Source organism: Aptenodytes patagonicus, chromosome 17, assembly GCF_965638725.1.
Source record: "Aptenodytes patagonicus chromosome 17, bAptPat1.pri.cur, whole genome shotgun sequence".
NCBI lineage: Eukaryota > Metazoa > Chordata > Aves > Sphenisciformes > Spheniscidae > Aptenodytes > Aptenodytes patagonicus.
This window is the reverse complement of record NC_134965.1, coordinates 268,458-288,440: the sequence shown is the minus strand read 5'-3', so window position 1 is coordinate 288,440 and position 19,983 is coordinate 268,458. Positions and strand designations below refer to the sequence as shown.

Below are 19,983 nucleotides of genomic sequence, written 5' to 3'. Positions count from 1 at the left end.
CAGCCGTGCTGTTGTGATGGGTGAGTTATCTTCCCAGCGGCACACTGCATTCATGTGTGGTGCTGGGCTCAAACGAGACCTGACCGGGGTGAGTATACAAAGGCACAAGATGATTAGCAGGACAGCAGCCATGGTCTTGCCTGGGAGATGCATGCTGCCAGGCACCCTGATAGAAGAAGGGACGCAAGACCAAAGCACCAAACGACACACATGCTTGGTGCCAGCCTATGCTTTCTGCAGGCTACCTATGCCCTGTATTCCCATGTCCTGTCAAGGGACGTTAATGTGGAGACCTAGATTTCAACTTGGTCCTTTCCCTTCCTGACCAATGCATGTGGCACATGTGGTTGCACAGGGGTCCTTCCCCAGGCATGATGGCATCTCCCCCAGTAACTGAGTTAGTGCAGGGTGTAGGGGTATGCTAGTGGCCAGCACAGAGGGTTTGGGCTTGTGTCACTGTGTGGGCCCAGGAGACTTAGTTCTGTCTGCTTGGGAGCTGGTATCTGCGCAATAGGACCCATCCCTTGGATCCGGTTACCCACTAGCTGTCATTGGGCTGGAGTGGCTTATTTTATATAATCAGGCTTAAGCATGATTACACCACAAAGATCTGTTTCTTGTGATCCCTCCCCTCTGGCAAACTACTCTCCCCAGATCTAGCTGTGTCATTGTCCTCTCTTAGCTACTCTTGGGCTGTAGGTTCCGAGGACAGACCTGCAGGTTGCTGCCTGGTGCAGGGAAGGGGCTGATCAGGAGGGTGACAAAGACATTTCTCACCTTATTTCAGCCCTGCAGGGGCGGAGCCCACACTGAAGCTGCAGCCCCCACCACCCCAGGAGCCCCCTGCTCCTGCCTGCGCCCCGTGGCTCTGCCTTTCCTGGTCCGAGCTCCCTGGGGGCCGTTGGCAGGGCCAGAGGGGGCTGCCCAGGGATCTTAATGGTGCTGGGCACTTTCCTCCCCAGGGCTCCAGGTTGGGACAAGTTGGCTCTGTGGGGACCTTGTCCTCCTACCCACAGTGGTGGCGATGCTTCTCCTCTGCGCAAGTGCTGGCCCAGCAGTACCCACTGCCAGTTCCCGGAGCGGTGAGTATGGAGTGGGTGGGGGGCACTCCACCCACTGTGCCCAAGAAAAACAGAATTTCATGGGCTGAATCGGAATAACCCACAGCAAATTGTCCCTCATCAGACACAAAACAAGAAAAACAAATTAGACAGCAAATTAGTTTGGCAAGTAAGTCATGACAGATCAGTCCTGCTAACAGATAAACTGCAACAAGCTGGGGGAAGAGATCCCTATTAGATCAAGGTAGAACTTAGCCTTCTTTTGCAATGCCAGGACCCCAGGGAAAACATAAGTTTTCATTAAATATCCTCATCCAGTGGAGCATTTTGGACACTTCTGATCCTTGCAAGAGCTGCAGCTCAATATATCAAGGGCGTTGTGTGAGGGCCAGATATACTTGGAGGACATTGCTGGCATCTGGAAGATTCTTTCCCCTCTTCTCTTGGCCAGATGCATTAGAAGGCTCCAAATGAAATAGCAAGCCATGAGAAATAGATCCTAGGGCTCTTACCAGGGCCACTGTCTTAGACACCTTTGGTTGCCCTGTGGATGAGCCAGTGGAAAAGCCACTCTACACTGTGGAGTAGACCACAGATAAAACCAGCCCTTTTTGTCCTGAGTCCTCACTCCCCTACAGGAGCTCCTTGTTGCCCTGACAAACTCATATGATCCTTCTCTCTCCCACCCCACCCTGTGTTTGCCACGGCTGCTGTTGCAGGGTTCCCCGCAGACTGCAGCCGTCTCCACAAGACCAGCCCCAGCGGGGTGTACGTCATCCAGCCGGCAGGGTCTCCCCCACGTGTGGTGTGGTGCGACATGGACACCGAAGGCAAGGGCTGGACTGTTGTCCAGAGAAACTCTCATGACACTGAGATCACGTGGAAGCAATCCTGGACCACCTACAAGTACGGCTTCGGGAACGTGCAGGGTGATCACTGGCTGGGGACCGAGTACCTGCACCTGCTGACACAGCAGGGCACCTACAAGGTCCGCTTCATCGTGCGGAATAAAGCCAACATCACCCATTACGCCGAGTACGACATCTTCAGGGTGGAAAGTGAGGCTAGTGGGTACCCACTGAGGCTGGGCCGGTTTTCTGGTGATGGGGATGACTATCTGACCAACTATCACCCCAAGAAGGGGGGCATACATGACAACATGAAGTTCAGCACGACCGACAGGGACCAGGACCAGTACAGAGGGAACTGCGCCAACAGCTATGGGGGCTGGTGGTATGACAGGTGCCAGAACGTCCTGCTCAATGCCAAAAAACACATCCTTTGGCCAGGATTCTGCGATAATGGCGACTGCACATCCTCCCTCATCCTGGTCAAACCCACAGATGTGTGCTGACCGTGCCGCAGTGCCCAGCCTCCCAGGAGTTTGTGGGAGTGCCACCGTCCCCAGCTCAGTGCCCCGTTCCTGTGCCTGCCAACAGCCCTGTGCCAGCCCTGGTGCACGTTCTGCGCTGCCTGCAGCTCCTGCACTGTCACCAGCTGAAACACAGCAGCTCTGGGGCTGAGGAGCAATCGCCCGGAGCCCCAGGCATGTGGGCAGCTTCACCCAGTGCCACGGTGCTGGCCGGCACTGGGACGCAGGCACTGGTTTGGGGTGGTTGCGCCCACTCCTGTCCTGGGGATGGGGAGACAGTGCAAGTTCCCTTCCCTGTGTGATCGGTGTACCCCTGCTTTGCTCAGGCCCTGCTCCCTCCCCGGGCCCCATACGCCCCACAGCTCTGCTACCCATGGTGGAAGAAATCAGCTGCAATAAACCCTGGAGCCAGACTTTGCTGCCTTGCGTCTACCTGCCTCCATGGCACTGCACATAAGTGTGTGTGGGATCACTCTGTCCAGTCTTGGGGGTGGTGCACCTGGGGGAAAGTAGGTGTATTATGCAGGTCCTCTCCTGGGCAAGGAGACACCCCTGCTCAAGGGATGCCAGATCTCCCTGGACATGCAGAGCTCACCTCCCCCAGTACTGGCATGGTAGCTGCTGGTTTCAAGATGATTTGCTCAGGCTGAGCTGGTGCAGAGCTGATGTGGCATGCACGGGTTTTGTGCTGATCTTTATTTTTTTTCTGAAATATTTCAATGTTCCATAGTGAAAGGCCCGACGCTGATTCTCCCTGCTGCTGACTGTCCCCAGCACCAGTCTGTAACATGAGCTTTTCTCCCTTTGGTTCAGTTGCTGTACACAGCTGAGTACAGCTGTTGTACCTAATTCTGTTTGTGGTTTGGTTCTCAGGTCTCTGGACGCAATATTGCTTCCAATGGCTTGTTCCAACCACTGTGCACTAAACTGTGGCTGTAAGGCTACGATTAACCAACAGGGCCAGCAAAACCCAGTATCTTGCAAAACCCTCGCCCATAGTTTGCCCCTGTCCGTGGCTGGGTGGTTGCTTTATGCTGGGAAAGGGAAGAAACCGCCACAGATTGGAGTGTAGAGAAGGTGGCGGGCTCCCTGAGGGCATAAGAGATGCGGGTAAGTCAGTCCCATTGTATTCTGCTGCAGAGGGGGAATGTGGCTATGGATCTCCTTTGTGATGGAGGGAAGTTTGAACTTAGGGCTTGAAAGAAGCCATGGTTCCTCTCCCCTGCCTTTGGAAGAAAAACTGAGCTCGAGGAACGCTTGTGGCTGTGAATCCTGAACAACTTGGGACTCTCAGGCCAAGATCTGTGACTGAGGTCCCAGGGCACCCTGCAGAGCTATGGCAGTGCTGTGTTCCTGAAGAGGCTGCACAGGCAGCCTTGGCTGCCCTGGAGGCATCTGTGGGCCTGCAGCCCTGATGCATGGGGAGATGAATGTATGAGGCTGCTGCTGGTTGAAAAAGGCTTCCTAGTTTGAGCTGACTTGAGAGTAGCATTTCTGGACTGAGAGATACGTCTGCTGGTTTAAAAAGTCATTTGCATGCCAACCTGGATGTACAACCTAACTGGAGGGGAGCGGCTTGGCAGAAAAGGACTTGGGGTTCCTGGTAAACAGCAATATGCCCAGGAGTCAGCAACGCACCCTTGCAGTGTTGAAGGTGAACTGCATCATGGGCTGCATTAGCAAGAGTGTGGCCAGCAAGACATCATTCCCCTCTGCTCAGCACTGGGAGATCACATCACAACTACCATGTCCAGCTATCCAGTGCACAGAGCTATCAACACACTGGAGCAAGCCCATATGGACCCAAGCTGATCCAGGCCTCTTGAACTTCTGGGATCCCTGCCATGTCAGGCTGCCTCAGCTCTTAACCATGCCCTGGATACGACAACCATGCAGTGCTGTGTGGCCTTGCAGTGCTGTTGTCCCTTTTTTCCCTGTCCACTCTTCCAGTTATCTCCCAAGGCCTGCATTCACAAGGTTAACAAGGCAGGATGATGCTGGCCTGGCCTGCTGTCTCTAGTCAGCTCCAGGTCACGGCTGGTAGGGCTGAACTGAGCTGATGCTTCCCTCCGACCCTCAGTGCTTGCTCTTCGCCATGTGGTACTGCATACCCTTTTTGAAAGATCCCCACCTTGAAACCCAATTCTCTTCTTTAAGTGAAAGTTTTGTCTTTAATTCCTCATTTGAGACTTATGAAAACTTCTTCCTTTGAAAGTCTTTTCTTACTGCACCAGGAGCCTCAGGTCTGCTCCTGGCAAGAAACTGGCCACAGTTGTGAGAAGTTCCCAAACAAATGAAGGCCATTTGTGCATGTCTGTGCAGGTTCTGAAAGCAATTTTATTCTGCAGAATGAACACAGACTACAGCAGGGATATGGTGCATACATGGCCTGCCTGGGCTTAGAGCAGCTTAGATCAGGTTAGCTAGTGATGACTGATATTTTTCTGTTGAAGTCATCTATACCCACAAAGCAAAAAGAGAATAAGACCTTGCTGGATCAGGAGGGTTTTAGGTTTCTGAGCACAGTTTTCTCCCCAGAAGGAACATGCTTGGAAACCACAGTGTTTATAAAAACTTGTCCTAATAATGATCCCTAAAAACCCACCACAAGTGAAAGGCCAGAGACAAAGCAGGGAGCTTTGTTACTTTTCAAGAGAAGAGGAAAAGAAAACAACTCTTGATATACGGGAACAACCCTATTCACCCCCCAGCCCCCCAGCCAGCAAAATGGGCCCCAGCAGGGCACTGATCTGGCCATGTGCCCAGTGCAGACAGCAGGGGGAAAGAGTACTAATGGTATGGAGCTGGTCTGATGAGGATGGCAGAAGCTTTGCAGTTCCCTTTGCACAGGCTGCCCCACGTTATGCCCCCCTTGACGTTCAGCTGTACAGAATAACATGCTGAGTACCACCACCCACCCCCAGAGCGGGAGGCACAGTTCCCTCTGTAAGTGTCCTGATCCCGATCCTTTGTGGAGAACTTCATGTTGTTGTGCACGTTCCTGGGATTGTCTGAGTCCATGGCATCCCCTGCCAACCCTGAGTACGTTCCCAGCCTCAGCCGGTAGCCGTGGGACTCATCTTCCAGGCTGAAGAGGTTGTAGTCTGCGAAGTTGATGTTGTTTGTGGCATCCCAGATGACAAATCTGACCTGGTAGACCTTCTGCTTGGAGATCTGATGGATGTACTCGGTGCCCAGCCAGTACTCGGTGTGCACGTTCCCAAAGCCGTACTTGTAGGTGCTCCAGGACTCAGCCCAGGTGATCTCCGTGCTCTGCCGGTTCCTCTGGATGACCGTCCAGCCCCCGTTTGTCACATTCATTTCACAGTACACCATGATGGGGTGCAGTCCTGTGGGCTGGATGATGTAGACACCGCTGGGGCTGCCAGCAGAGACCTCGCTGCAGTCCTTGGGCCAACCTGGGGCGGGAGAGAGCATGATTTAACAAAAGCCTGTGCAACAGGACAAGACCATGTTTCACCCTGTGACAGGATAGAGGGACATCTGGCCAGGGTACCTGGGGGATACTCAGCTGTCCCAGCCCAGACAGGTCAATGTGCTTGGCTGGAGGTGAGAGTGATGGCCTCAGCCCTCTGTTCCTCTTCCATATGGCACACCTAACAGGAGGCAGCTGCAGTGAAAGGCCCCAGACCCACTGCGCTATGCTGGTTTCAGACCAGGAGACTGATATGGACACTAGTGGGCTCCTTTGGGCCTCCTGAAAAAGGGGTTGTGTCACTAAAACAGGGTCACGCTGGGAGGAAGGTGAAGAGGACCTTGCCCCTCCAAGGGACAGAGAGAACAGGAGAAAAATGACCCCTTCAAGCACACAGACACCCTTACCAGTCTGCACAGTGCACACAAACACATGCACACACACAGAACTTGCAGTTAAGGTCATCCTGACAAATGGGCAGAGCTCCTCTCCCCAGCTGAGCAAAGCCTGGGGTTGATGCTGCCTCTCCCCAGTGTGCCTGCCTGTATGCACTATGGAGGTGTTTTCTGGATCCGAGGCATCATAGCACACTCTCTCCCAAGTGTCATTTTACCAAGCCTCCACTGGCCCAGAGCATAGGTTGGGGCTGTTCACCAGCCAGGACTGACCCAGACCAAGGAACTGAAAGGTGTTGGTGAGAGCACTGTGATGCCCATGGGATGCTACATACTGGTTTTCTTCAGAGCACTCGCCGAAGCGTTCGAGGGAGATTTCTTGAAGATGTTTAGGGTTTGTACATGCATGGAGTGGCCTGGGGCAGCCAAGACCAGCACGCGAGCAAGGAGTAGAAGGCACTGGGCTGCTAGAAAGGGAAAAGATGGAGAAAAGATGAAATGTGACCCTCCCTCCAGAGAGGTGGGAAATCCCATGGCTCCAGCACTGCACAGTGTAACACGACTACATGAGATGCAGGAATGCACCAAGCATGCTGGGCAGCATCAGACTGGTCCGTGCAAGCTGGAAAACTTGCCAAAAGGCCTCAACTCTTTTGCCCAAGGGGTAGACAACCTTGCCTTTTCGCTTTGGCCAGCTCCCGAAAATCATGCATGAGATATTGCTCCACCCAAAACTAAGCACACAACAACCGACTGAGCCAAGTTTCATTCCTGGCCCCTAAAGCAGGGGACTGGCTGGGATGAGCCAGAAGGCAGGGCACAAGCTGCTGGTGTTCGAAGGGGTGCGAGGTGAGCATGCCCTAAGAGGGCACCGATGCCACTGCTCCCCATCGGTGTGTGAGGACCAGTGCACGGAGCCTCTCCCTGTTGCTGGGCTGCCCTACCTGTGCTCCTCCCATTGCTAGCAAGGAGCGCCCCGCTTCCCAGCCCAGTACTCACCCATGGCGTCCATGCGCGAATGCCCTCTGGAGCACAAAGCTGCGGAGCAGCAGGTTTCACAAGGCATTTGTAGGGCCCTCTGCAGTGGGCGGAGTGAGTGGGTCCTACCCCCACTCCCGACTTCCTTTCTCCTGGAGGAGGAAATCGGGCTGGGTTTCCTTTACGCCCTTAGAAAACACAAGCTGAGATGAAGGTGCCTGTGGTTCTAGGTGCATAGCTTCCTGAGCTGCAAAGAAAATAACACCCGTGCCAGCAAGAGTCCTTGGAATGGTCTCTTCTGTGAGTGCTTAGCTCCTTGGATGGAATTTCCCCTGGGAACAGCATATTTGGGAGCTTTGAAGAGAACAGCTCAGTAAATAAACACTTGAATGCCAGTCATCAATCAGTGTGGAGAGCAAACACTGGGAATGTCCCCACCTCCCACCATTACAGCAGGGTGCTGCCAGGTCAATTGGTTCTTGTTTAACGTGCTTTTGACAAGCCTAGCCTAGCTCTTGGTGGGGAAGTCAGAGCAGTCCCAAGACTCCCAGAGAGACTGAGTGTTGTGGGACAGTATTTGGAGCAGCTGGTGTTTTCTGTACTGCATGACAGCAGGCAGAGTGTTGTGGCCTAGGCGATCTCCATCTGGGGGAAGCAGGAGAGGTCTCTATTCCCCAGTGGGCCACAGTCCTGATCTGCAAGGATGCAGCTGAATGGGCCTGCTGAAGGACACTGGCTAAAAGGTTTCTGTAGGCCAGCTGAGATAGCTGTGGTCTCTGGGTTTGGGAGGCTGGTCACGCAGGATGGGTGGCTACAGAGGAAAGCAAGTGTCTTTCCAGGAACGGAGCAAAACTGGGCAGATGGAGGGCAGCAATGGGGATCTGAGCATGTACAGAGAGGAATGGAGGGGTCTGAGTGTGCACAGAGGGGAAATCAGAAAGCCTGACCCTGTGTGCATAGAGAGGGAATGGAGGGGATCCGAGTGTGCATGGAGGGAAAATGGAGGGGAATGGAGGGTGCACAGAGGGACTGGAAGGGATCTGACGGCAGAACCCATAGGAACTGAGCACCCACAGAAGGGATGGGTGGGATCTGAGTGTTGATGGAGGGCAACAGTGGGAATCTGAGGGCACTTGTCATGGAAAAGAGGGATGTGAGTGTGCACAGAGGGGAGAAGTCAGCACTAAGCAGACACTGAAAGGAACAGAGGAGATCTGAGTATGCGAGGAGGGGAACAGAGGAGATCTGGGTGCATACAGAGGGAAATGGAGGACACTTGAGCATACAAGGCAGGGAATGGAGGGGATCTGTTTGTGTAAGGAGGACAACAGAGGGGTTCCAAGAGAGCACAATGAGGGGAACGGAGAGGATGTGAAAGCAGCTGGATAGGAATGGAGAACATCTGAGAGTGCTTGGAAGTGAACAGAATGAGTCTGAGGGGATCTAGAAGCACCCAGAAGGGAACAGAGGGAATTTGAAAGCATGTAAAGGGGACATGGTTTGGATGTAAGGCACTCAGAAAGGATGACAGGGACTGGAGGGTGCACAAAGGGGAGTGGAGGAGATCTGAGCATGCCTGGATGGGAACTGTGGGGTTCCAAGGCACAGGTAGGGGAGCAGAGAGGATCTACAAGCACTCAAAAGGGAATGGGGGATAATTGAGGGTCCACAGGGGGGAACAAAGGGAGCCTGAGCACGCATAGAGAAGAATGGAAGGGACCACAGTGGCATGTGGGGGAGTAGAAAGTGCATGGAGGGGAATGGAGGGGATCTGAATGCACACAGAATTCAGTGAATGGTTTTGATGTGCCCTCTGATGTTCCCCAGGGTCTTTTATTTGCCCTCTGGTGCAATGCAGAGGCTTCCATTTGGTCCTCTCATCCCCTAAGAATCACTCCGTTTACCTTTTGGTGCACCCAAAAGAAGGTGCACCTTCGGAGGCCTCCAGTTTCCCTCCTGTACCCCTCAGACTCCTCTGTTTGCCTTCTGGTGCTGCCTAGAGCCCCCCATTTTCTTTGCAGTGCACCCCAGTGTCCTACATTTGCTTTCCTTTTCATGCCAGAGCCCTCCGTATGCCCTCAGGTGCTCCCCAAGCCCTCCACTGCCTTCTCATGCACCCTGTTTCCCTTTGCAAATTCTGTCACCCCAGAGGCCCCAGCAGGGACCTCTTTGTGCAGGATGCTCAGTAGAAAGTCAGGATAAGGCTCCAGTCTGGAGATAGTGACAGTCCATTGCCTGCTGGGGCCACAGATCCAGCATGTCTGCAGAGATAGGGAAGGTCTGAGGTCAAGCCTGGAGGCCAAGTCAGCAGTTCCCATCAGGGGCAGAACTGGAGGAACGAGACTGGGCGCAGACATAGCTGCTGCACAGCTGCCATGTAGCCAATGGTAAAGGCGCAGCTTAAAAGCAGCTCTCCAGGGGAAGGAGGAGCAGGCCCTCACTTCTAGCTTTTTTCACAACAGCCCTTTTCAGTGAAGGAGCTGACTTTGGATGTGGCCAGCTAGACTCCTTAACACAGCAAACTACACTCTGAGAAGGGGGAAAGGACTCAAAGGCGCTGGCATCAGCCCGCCCTCCCAAGCAGTAACATGGGAATCTCTGGAACAACCCATGCAGAGCCCTGTGGTAGGGGAAGCAATCCCTGATGGCTCCTGGGGCCAGCTCCTGCTTCGGGATCTGGGTCTTCCCTTCCCACAGGGAAGCACAAGGATCCCAAGTGCCAGTTAAACACAGGTTTGTGCTTCCTTAACTAGGGCCAAAGGACAGAATCTCTGGGTGCCCAAGTGCCACGTTACTCTAAGGTCTCTTGGGTTACAGCCCCACCATGTGTTCTTCTCCCATCTGTAACAGTGACAGCGTTTGGGGTGGGTTGGGTAAGGGTCTGGGTGCTCTGGGCAAATTCAGAGGCCACAAAACTATGGGAGGCCCTTGATTCAACTAGAGGATTGTTTTGGAGTGTGTGCCCATCCAGGAGGGTGAGGATAGGGGGTACTGCAATATGGGACCTTAGTAAGTGTGGTCTGACCTGGCCCTCTTTGCTGCCATTGAGGTAAGATGTTTTCTGCTGCTGGGGAAACAAGGGGTTTGCTGAGGCAGGTGGCAATGTGATGGCCTCTCTTGCCAGCTCATTGGGATGTAATGGCAAGATGTGACAGGACCTCTTGAGATCACCTGGTCCAACCCCCTCCTCAAGAAAGGTCAGCTACAGCAGGCCACCCAGGAAAGTGTCTGGTTGGGTTCTGAATATCCCCAAAGATGGAGACTCCCTCCCTGGGCAACCTCTGCCAGTGTTTGGCCACCCTCACAGTGAAAAAGTGTTTTCTTGTGTTCAGCTGGAACTGCCTGTATTTCAATTTGTGCTCATTGCCTCTTGTCCTGGCACTGGGCACTACTGGAAAGAGCCTACTTCTTCGTTCCATCCCTTCAGGTATTGATACACATTGATGAGGTCCCCCCCGCGCCTTCTCTTCTCCAGGCTGAACAGTCCCAGCTCTCTCAGCCTTTCCTCAAAGGAGAGATGCTCCAGTCCCTTCATCATCTCCATGGCCCTTTGATGGACTCTGTCTAGCATGTCCATGTCTCTCTCACACTGGGGAACCCAGAACTGGGCTCCAGGTATGGCTTCATCAGTGCTGAATAAAGGGAAAGGATCACCTCCCTCAACCTGCTGGCAACACTCCTCCTAATGCAGCCCAGGATGCTGTTGGCATTCTTTACCATGACCGTACATTGCTGGCTGATGGTCAGTTTCTTGCCCACCAGGATCTCCATGTCCTTTTTTGCAGACCTACCTTGCAGCTGAGTGACCCCAGGATTGGCTCCTGGAGTACACCACTGGTGACTGGTGTCCAGCTGGACTTTGTGCCACTGATCAGCACTCTCTGGGCCTGTTCGTTCAGCTGGTTTTCAGTCCACCTCCCTGTTCACTTATCTAACCCATATTTAGCCAGTTTGTCTGCTAGGATGTTTTGGGATACAGTGTCAAAAGCTTACTAAAACTGAGGTAAACAATATCCACTGCTCTCCCCGCATCCATCATGCTAGTCCCTCATTGTAGAAGGCTATCAGGTTACTTAAATATGATTTTCCCTTTGAAAATCCATGCTGACTACTCCAGATCACCTTCTTGTCTTTCATGTGCCTGGAAATGGTTTCCAGGTCTAGCTGCTTCATCACCTTCCTGGGGATCAAGGTGAGGCTGACCAGCCTGTGGTTCCCTGGGTCCTCCTTCTTGCTCTTGAAGATAGGAGTGACATTTACTTTCCTCCAGTCTTCAGGCACTTCACCCAATTGCCAGGGTCGATCAAAGATTATTGAGAGTGGCCTTGCAATGACATTGGCCAGCTCCCTCAGCACTTGTGGGTGCATCCCATCAGGGCCCATGGACTTCTGTATGCCCAGTTTGCTTAAGTATTCCCTAACCTGCTCCTCTTCCACCTCTAAGAGCATGTCTTACTTGCTTCAGACTTTCCCCCGATCTCTTGCGCCTAGGATTCCTGAAGGCTGGTCTTCCCAGTAAAGATAGAAGTGAAGACATCATTGAGTACCTTGGCCTTTTCCATGTCCTGTGTCACCAGGGCCCCTGAATGGGGATTCAGCAGCAGACCCACGTTTTCCCTCGTATTCCTTTTGTTTAGGAACCCTTGCCAGACTCCAGGCCAGCCTTGGCTTTCCCAATCCCATCCCTGAATGACTGGACAGCATCTCTTTATTCCATCAGCCATCATACCCTGCTTCCATCTCTTGAACACCTCCTTTATACGTCTGAGTTTACTCAGGAACTCCTTGCTCATCCACACAAGCCTTCTGCTACTTTTGCTTGATTTCCTGCTTGTTTGCAGGAAATATATAAGGAAAACATAATGCAAACATATATAATAAAAACACGTCCCCTGTCTCCATCTACTTTTTTGCTTTTGGGGTGAGGAGTGAGGGCTGGTGTTCTCCCACTTCTATGGATTCCTCTGCTTGGGGTGGCAAGGTAGGTGGTGCAGAGCATGGCACATCACCTCTGAGGACGCTGGTACACTCCCTGATGCACTGCCAGCCTCCTCTCCAAAGTGATAGCCAGGCCTGAGAGCTGCTGCAATCTCTGAGGAGGGTCTGCTCTGACTGTCTCATCACTGAGACCCTCAGTCAGCCCCAACCTGCAGTGGGCCATAAGGGCTCATTCTCCTCAGTCAGTCCCTTTGGACAGTCTCAGGAACTGGATTTTGTGCTTGGCAGCTGATGGCTTCTGTGCTAGAGCTCCAGCAAGGCTGTCTGAGCTGCTGCTGTACAGCTGAGCCCCCCACTAAACAGCTCCAGAGCATGCAATAAGGAGTCAGGGTCCTGGAGGACAGGGTTACTGCACTCCATGTAGGAAATGACCATGTAGCAAGCCCTCCACTGTGGGACTACAGCAAACCAGCTCCCTTTCTGCCCTTGGCTGCTCCATTTCATGCTAAGCCCCTCCAGCGCTTGCTGTGGCCTGTGACAGAGGCATGAAAAGAGCCCGAGAGGTCTGAGAGGAAGGGAGAGCCCATGCTCGGTGGCTGCATCTTTCTGTCACCCTCCTTTGCCAGTTGTGTATGCTCCTGTCATCAGCGTTCAGGATGGGAAAAGCTTCATCCCCTTCCCTTTGCTTCACACAGCCATCTGCCTGAGGGAAACCTGTGACTGAAAGGAGTGCGATTTCTGCCCCACCATCCCCCAGTCCACTTAGCAGCAGAAGAAATAGGCAGGGATCACAAAAACACAGTGTGTTCCTAATGGGAAATGTTATTTGGATGAGAAATGTGAGCTGCAGTCTCCTGGATGAGCACACGGTGGCTCTGTTGCGTTACCAGAGGACTGCAAGAGGAGAAGGTCCTTGCCCGGATCAGGCCCGGCCTTTGCGGGATGTGGGGGAGCACAGGCTGGGGCTTCAGCCCAGAGGTTGCAGCTCAGGCTCCTCAACTACAACGAGCACTGACAGCACTGCAGAATTAAGTACAGCTGGAATGTCAACCCAGGTGACGGAAGCGTTTTACCAATTGCTTGGGACCAAATGCACCAATGGGATATGGGCATACTCTGTGTGTAGTGTGTTTGCAGCCTGTTTTTTCATATTTTTCTGGTAGTTGTTTTTTCTAACATAAGTCTAGGTACATTTAAAGGCAACATAGAGCACTGGAGATACTGTGATCACAGTCTTAAGGTTGTTTGTTTTTTTTTTTAAATCTCTTCTTCAAGGAATCGTACAGCATTCTTCCTCTACTGTTTGGCCGTTTTGTTAGAGACATAATGTCTAAAAAATCTGTAGCAGCAATTTATCCAAATTACCAAATTGAAGTCACCTGAGTTATACAGTGGTATAAAAGTAAATATGTGATGAAATGCTTTTAGGCAAACAATCAGAGGAGAAAGTAATTTGGCATTCGTAGTGGCCGTGACATATAAAGGTATTATTATACATGAGTATCTCTGGTACAACAGCATCAAGAGAAAGCTTTCCTACAGGTGGCAGTCTGACCTTCCCTTAGTGCTAGCTGTTGAAATGCAGGGTCAGGAGTGTCAGAACCATATTTTGGACTGCTTACGCACTGCCCAGTACCAGTTTTTCTGTATGCAAGCCCATAGATTTCTGTATGCAAGCCCAAGACCCTCAGGTCTCTATCTCCAGCATAATCCAGATTTTTAGAACTCTGTCATTCTATTTTTAGACTGTTCCCATTTGCACATGCCACCCCCAATGCAAGAAAAGCAATTGCAGAAATTTTGGTCCTCAGGGATGGATCCATGTGTCAAACTCCCCTAGGGTGAATCCAGGCATCTGGAATCCCCTGGGGGACCCTGTTGTCCAGGTCTGTGGGATGTCCAGGGGTCACTGAGCTCTGGGAGGCTCCGGCATTGCCAGGTGGCCCTGGGAGGCAGAAGGAGGAATGGAGAAAGAGGAGGAGGGGGGAGGAGACCCTATATGCCCATCCAGGGGGGAGGGGATCATGGGGCATCTGGGGGGCCCAAGGGGCAACGGGGGGGGTCCTGGGAGCAACTGGTGAGTCTAAGGGTGAAAGTATGGGACCCTGGGGGCAACTGGGTCAACTAACTGTAACTGAGGCAAAGGGACAGTGGGGGTTCTGGGAAAAATGGGGGAAAGTGGCAGGGTCTCGGGGGCAATTAGGAAATCTGGGGGAAGCAAGGCAGCCTGGAGTGGTCCTGGGTGCAAGGGAGGGGTCCTGGAATGGGCCAGAGGACAATGGGAGTCCCAGGGGGAAATAGGGGGCCGTGTGAGTTTAGGAGTCCCGGCAGTCTATGGCCCCCCTTGGGCACCCAGGTCCCCTCGCATTTGTAGGGAATCCCAAGGGACTGAGGGTCCAATGGGGTTTGGGAGGCCCATGCTGGTCTGCACGGAGCCCCAGAAGCATGGGGATTTTGAGAGTAAGGTTTACAAGGTCAGGAGGACTCACACCAGCAGCAGCACAAGTGCCATGGAGCCAAGTGCCAGCCCCAGCCCCAGCGATGCCGTATGGTGCAGGGAGGTCCTGCCGTGGGGCCAGCGTAGCACAGCTCTGAACCGAGTCTGGAGTCCCTGCTCTGCCTCCATGCTTCCCCCTGATACTGTGGGGACCCAGGCACCTTGGGTCATGGGGCACTGCCCCCCAGGGACCAGGTGTCCCTGCAGCACCTGCTCCAGCCACAGACCTCACTGCCCCCAGCAACCCAGGCATCTGGGGGTCCCTGCTCCACCCCATGTGCCCTACTGCCCCCAGAGGAGCCAGGCATCAGGGAACATCTGTTCCACTCCACCTGTCCACCATGGGCACAAGTGTCCTGGCACCCTGCTCACACCCCCATGCACACCCCTCCCATGGACCCCAGTGTCTGGGGTCCCGCTCCACCCCACACTGCTCACTGCCCCCAGGGCACTCAGGTGTCTGGGCGCACCGTTGAGGTAGAAGTACTTGCGGACCAAGGACTCAGAAAGGACCCCCAGGCGACAGGCGATGGTTCCTGGAGTGGGGTCCTGGAGGGTCAGACTGAGTGGTCCCTCTGCACCCCCCTGCAGCTCCTCAAACAGTGCCAGATCCTGTGTGCGCAGCTGGGGATGGGGGAACACATCAGTGCAGCCTGGTCCACCAGGTAGATGAAACAGCATACATGTGCATGCAAAGGCACCCATGTCCTGAACATGCTAGTCATGTCCCCTTCATGCTTCTTGTACGCTTTGCTCATGCATGTGCATGCACCTCATGTCCCACATGTGCTCCTCGTGCCCTGTGTGTGTGCACACAGGGATGCACGAGCAGAGCATATGCAAAAGTCACTTCCTTCACACACGTGCACAGGAGTGTACATGAATCTGCACACACATGAGCGACCTGCCTCCTGCTTGTGTGCAACCTTCACATGGGTGAGCACTTGCTTGCATCCTGTGCATGCTTACACACATGCTACTTATAGCACACATATCTACTGTATAAGCAATACCTGTATCTATTGATAGTCCTCATGCCAAGCGCACAACTGTGTGCATGCAGGCCTTGCTACCCATGCCCAGTCCTCTCATTAATGTCTACGTACACCCTTGCACATGCATGTGCAACTCACATCCTTGGCAAACATCCAGGTAATGGGCAGGTCAGGAGGGGTGGCAAAGGGCACATTGCAGTGCAGTGTGATGGCTTCATCCGCATGGGCCCACACGTCCTGCACTGGGAGCATTGACAGGCATGTGAGTTCACATCTGCTCATGCACTTACAGAAATTATTGCATTCCTGTGTGACTGCATGTGCTCACGTGCTCGCAGTGGGGATGGGTAGGCATGCACCTTGGCACGATCTTGTGCGCTCATGGTGGGCCCAGCAGGCATGCCCACATTTGAGAAATGAGGGTTGCCCCCAGAGCCCTGGAGGCACTCAGTTCTGGGGTGGGGCTTAGCCCAGCCTGGATGCCTGGGTCTACCATGGCCCCATACCTGGGCAGTCCAGGGGAAACTGGCAGTCCACGAGGCGGCAGGTAGCACACTGGAAGACGCGGGCAGCTGGCTGGTACCCTGGGAGGGAGAGACTTGGTGGTCCCAGGTGAATGGGAGATGTACTAGGGGACAGGGGGTGGCAAGACAGAGGGATGGGCACTTACCACAGGGGGGGATGCAGGCTGGAGCTGGTGGGGAGGAAGCAGCATTAGACTGGGGATCATTGGGGATCCACATCCCTGTGATGAGCTGTCAGGGCTCAGCCCTTGTCCAGCCCAGACGGGGTCCCTGGGGGTTTCTTCAGGCTTGGGGTGCCCAGGGTGGGGGTCTCTGTGACAGTCCCTCGAGTGGGGGTCCCAGGGGTTCCCCAGGGTGGGAGTCCTGCAGGGTGTCCCCACTGGCCCCATACCTTCCTCCAGGTGGCTCAGCTTCACCCAGATTATGTCAATGGCTTCCTGCAGAGACACCTCAAAGGGCTCTGGGGTGTCCCAGATGTCCAGGTGAGACAACGTGCCTTCTCCCCAATTACCATAAACACTCCCCGGGCCCCACAGATCCCCTGTACAACTTTCCTTGACCCCATATATCCATCGTAGAGTCCCATATATCACCAAATACCCCCTCAAAAGCCCCCAGAAGCTGTATAACTTGAAGCCCATATACCCTCAGGATTCCCCAAATATCCCCTTACAGCCCGCAGACCTCCATATATCCTATATTTCACCACAGCCCCCATTCAAGACCTCCATGTCCCATCCCCCATGCCCCATGTCCTGGCCCTACCCCCTCACATGTCCCATGTCCCCTGCTCACTCATGTCCTTCTGCTTCTCCAGAAAATGCAGGGCATCCATGATGATCTCCCGAAGTGCCTTGCGCTGCCCTGACCCTGGGACCAGTAGAGGGGCACTGGGACCAGTACAGGGTTGGGGTTGGAGGTTCAGGGATGGGAGGGTCCAGTAAGGGCTGGGGATTTCTGGGGGTTCCTGGAGTCCTGATCAGGGTTTAGGGGTACTGGGAAGGGTCAGGTATCCCTGGGGATTCCTGAGGTCCTAGGAAGGGCCAGGGTGTCCCAGGGAGTCCCCAGTCTGTCCCTGGTCAGGGTTGGGTGATTCTCAGGGTCCCAGGCAGGGTTGGGGTTCCCAGAGGTCCCTGGGGTCCAGGTCAAGACTGGGGAGACCTTGGCATGGTTGGGTTCTTGCCTGGGGTGGGTCCCTGAGGTCCCTGTTTAGGAAAGGGGTCCCCAGTTGCCCGGGATCCTGGCCAGTGTCAGTGTGAGGGCTTTGGTTGAAGTGGGCTCTGGGGTCCTGTTCAGGGTGGGGGTCCCCCTTGGGATGGAGGTCTCTGGTGGGATGGAGGTGCCAGTCAGGATGGGGGTCCTTGGGCAGGGTCCCTGTTGGGTTGGATGTCCCTGGGGTCCCATGACGCACCCACAGTGACAGAGGCGAGTGGCACAGCAGCCTGGACGAGGGCCTCAAGGCAGTGTCGATGTCGGGGGTCATTGAGGGGGGCCCCAGTAATGTCACGGCAGAGCCGTGCCCGCTGAATGGGGGGCCCGAAGCAGAGCAGGCAGGGGTGCACCCCAGGGAGCCAGGATGCCAGGGCCACCCACTGCCACAAGCCAGGTCCTCTTGCCTGGATGCCTGGGTTTCCAGGGAGCCAGGGGGCCAGCACCAGCACCCACCACGACCCCATGGCCCTAAAGCATAGCACCCAGATGTCTGGGTCCCGAGGTAACAGCAGGGTTCCTAGGCGGAGCCCAGGTGCCTAGGTCCCCAGGCAACAGCAGGGTTCCTAGGCGGAGCCGGGGCGCCTGTGTCCCCAGGGGACAGTGGAGTTCCTAGGCAGGTCCCAGATGCCTGGGGGCCCTCTTGAGAGGAGTGGGGATACCCAGACACATGGGTCCCCTGGGGTGTGTGGGCTGGAGAAGGGGCTCCCAGTCCCTCATTTTGGTCTCCCCAAATCCTCTCTACCTTCAGTCCCTGCCAGTCACATTACTTGGTGTCTCCCAATCCCCTCTATTTAGATGTCTAATTCCTCGCCTTCACCCCCTATAATCCTGTCCCGTCAGCACCTCCAGTCCAGTCTCTTGCAGTTCCCAAATCCCCTTCCTTGAAACCTATGCAAGGCTTTGCCTTTTCATTCCTTCATATCCCATCCCATGAATACCTCCATACTCACCTGCCGAGGTGAGCTGCCCTGGAGCTGGCCCGATCCATAGCGGAGTGGCAGATCTTGGCGCACAGGAAGGTTTCCTGAGGCAGGGAAGTGCGAGGGCAGCGGAGAGGCCTGCCAGGAGCTGGCAGCTCTCATGAGAGACTCTGATGCGGCCTGGGAGTTGCCAGAGCAACCACGGCCACCCCACACTTATAAAAAGCAGCCTAGGGAGTGCTAGCAGCCAGCAGTGCTGCCAACAGAGCAGGCAAACAGAGTGTGGCGCAGCAGCCAGGGCGTGGCGTGGCAGTTTGCGCGGCAGTTTGCGTGGAAGGGTGCACAGGAAGGGCATTGTCACCCTACCAGCTCAAGAGGTGAGTTCAATTGGTGGTCATCACCCTCTCAGAAGGAGCTTAGCTATGGTATCCACCCGGCAGAAAGCTACGTCCTCTGCTCTTGCCAAAATGGACTTGGCAACCCAGACAGAGCTCCCACAAAACCATGCAGCCATCCAGGCCTCAGGCTGCAGGGAGTGCCAGAGCCTTTCACTGGTAACAGATGGCAGTAGTGAGAACAGCTGAGTGAGGTGTGACCAGGTGGATAATCTGCTCAGCCTGGTGGCAGAGCTACAAGAGGAGGTAGAAAGGTTAAGGAGCATCAGGGAGTCTGAGAAGGAGATAGACGGGTGGAACCATGCTCTGCCCTCCCTGAGACAGAAACAGGAACGGCCACCAGAAAAAACCCAAAATCAAGGGGATCCTGTACCCTCCCCCTGCCAGGCTGAAGGCTTAAAGGAAAGGAGTGAATGGAGGCAAGTCCATGCTTGGGGTGGCAGGCGAACCCCCTCCTTGCCCACCTTGCCTTCCCAGGTGCCTCTGTACAACAGGTATGAGGCTCTGGATGTGGAAGGCCAGTCAATGGATGATGTGGATGACAGTCCATCTACACCAGAGGTGTTACTGAGGTCAGAAAGGCCTACCCCCTGTATCATGACCACCTCCATGAGGAAGAAAAGATGGGTTATAGTTGTAGGTGACTCCCTTCTAAGGGGAACTGAGGGTCCAATATGCCTGACAGACCCTCCTCTTGGGGAAGTCTGCTGCCTCCCTGGGGCCCAGGTTAAGGACATCACTAGGAAACTTCCTAGCCTGGTACGGCCCTTGGACTATTACCCATTACTGCTTTTCCATGTGGGTGACAATGAAGCTGCAACATGTAGTCCAAGTGCAATCAAAAGAGACTTCAGGGCCTTGGGATGGTTGGTGAGGGAATCTGGAGCACAGGTTATTTTTTCCTCTAACCTTCCAGTTGTGGGCAGCAACATTGGAAGAAACAGATAGACCCGGTCTATTCATACATGGCTTTGTGGCTGGTGTCACTGCCACAATTTTGGGTTTTTTGATAATGGGATGGTCTACACAGGACGAGGCCTGCTGGTGTCAGATGGGATTCACCTTTCTCAAGGGTGGAAGAGGGTCTTTGGTCATGGGCTAGCAGGGCTTATTGACAGAGCTTTAAACCAGACTTGGAGGGGTAGAGGGATAATATCAGGCTTGCCTGTGACAAACTGTGGGATGACACGCCAAGGTTAGAGGGATGGGGTGCTAGCAAGGGCCCTCAGCCTGTTGCTCTGAGATGTGCTGGGTACACTG

At 54.2% G+C, this 19,983-nt stretch overlaps 2 protein-coding genes and 1 pseudogene across 2 annotated transcripts; 1 reads left to right on the top strand and 2 right to left on the bottom strand.

Moving 5' to 3' along the window:
• LOC143168283 (fibrinogen-like protein 1-like protein) lies at positions 1 to 2,532 on the top strand. The gene is made up of 3 exons (XM_076354575.1): positions 1 to 20; positions 963 to 1,082; positions 1,781 to 2,532. The coding sequence occupies exons 1-3, from the start codon at positions 17 to 19 to the stop codon at positions 2,413 to 2,415; spliced, it is 759 nt and encodes a 252-aa protein (XP_076210690.1). The 5' UTR covers positions 1 to 16; the 3' UTR covers positions 2,416 to 2,532.
• A 2,691-nt stretch (positions 2,533 to 5,223) lies between these two features.
• Positions 5,224 to 7,276, bottom strand: LOC143168449 (fibrinogen-like protein 1-like protein pseudogene; annotated as a pseudogene).
• Positions 7,277 to 14,665: 7,389 nt separating this feature from the next.
• On the bottom strand, positions 14,666 to 17,872 carry SPACA6 (sperm acrosome associated 6). The gene is made up of 8 exons (XM_076354890.1): positions 17,608 to 17,872; positions 16,992 to 17,066; positions 16,588 to 16,656; positions 16,343 to 16,366; positions 16,179 to 16,256; positions 15,811 to 15,914; positions 15,148 to 15,301; positions 14,666 to 14,820 (listed from the first exon to the last, which is right to left on the bottom strand). The coding sequence occupies exons 1-8, from the start codon at positions 17,870 to 17,872 to the stop codon at positions 14,666 to 14,668; spliced, it is 924 nt and encodes a 307-aa protein (XP_076211005.1).
• Between the last annotated feature and the right edge of the window lie 2,111 nt (positions 17,873 to 19,983).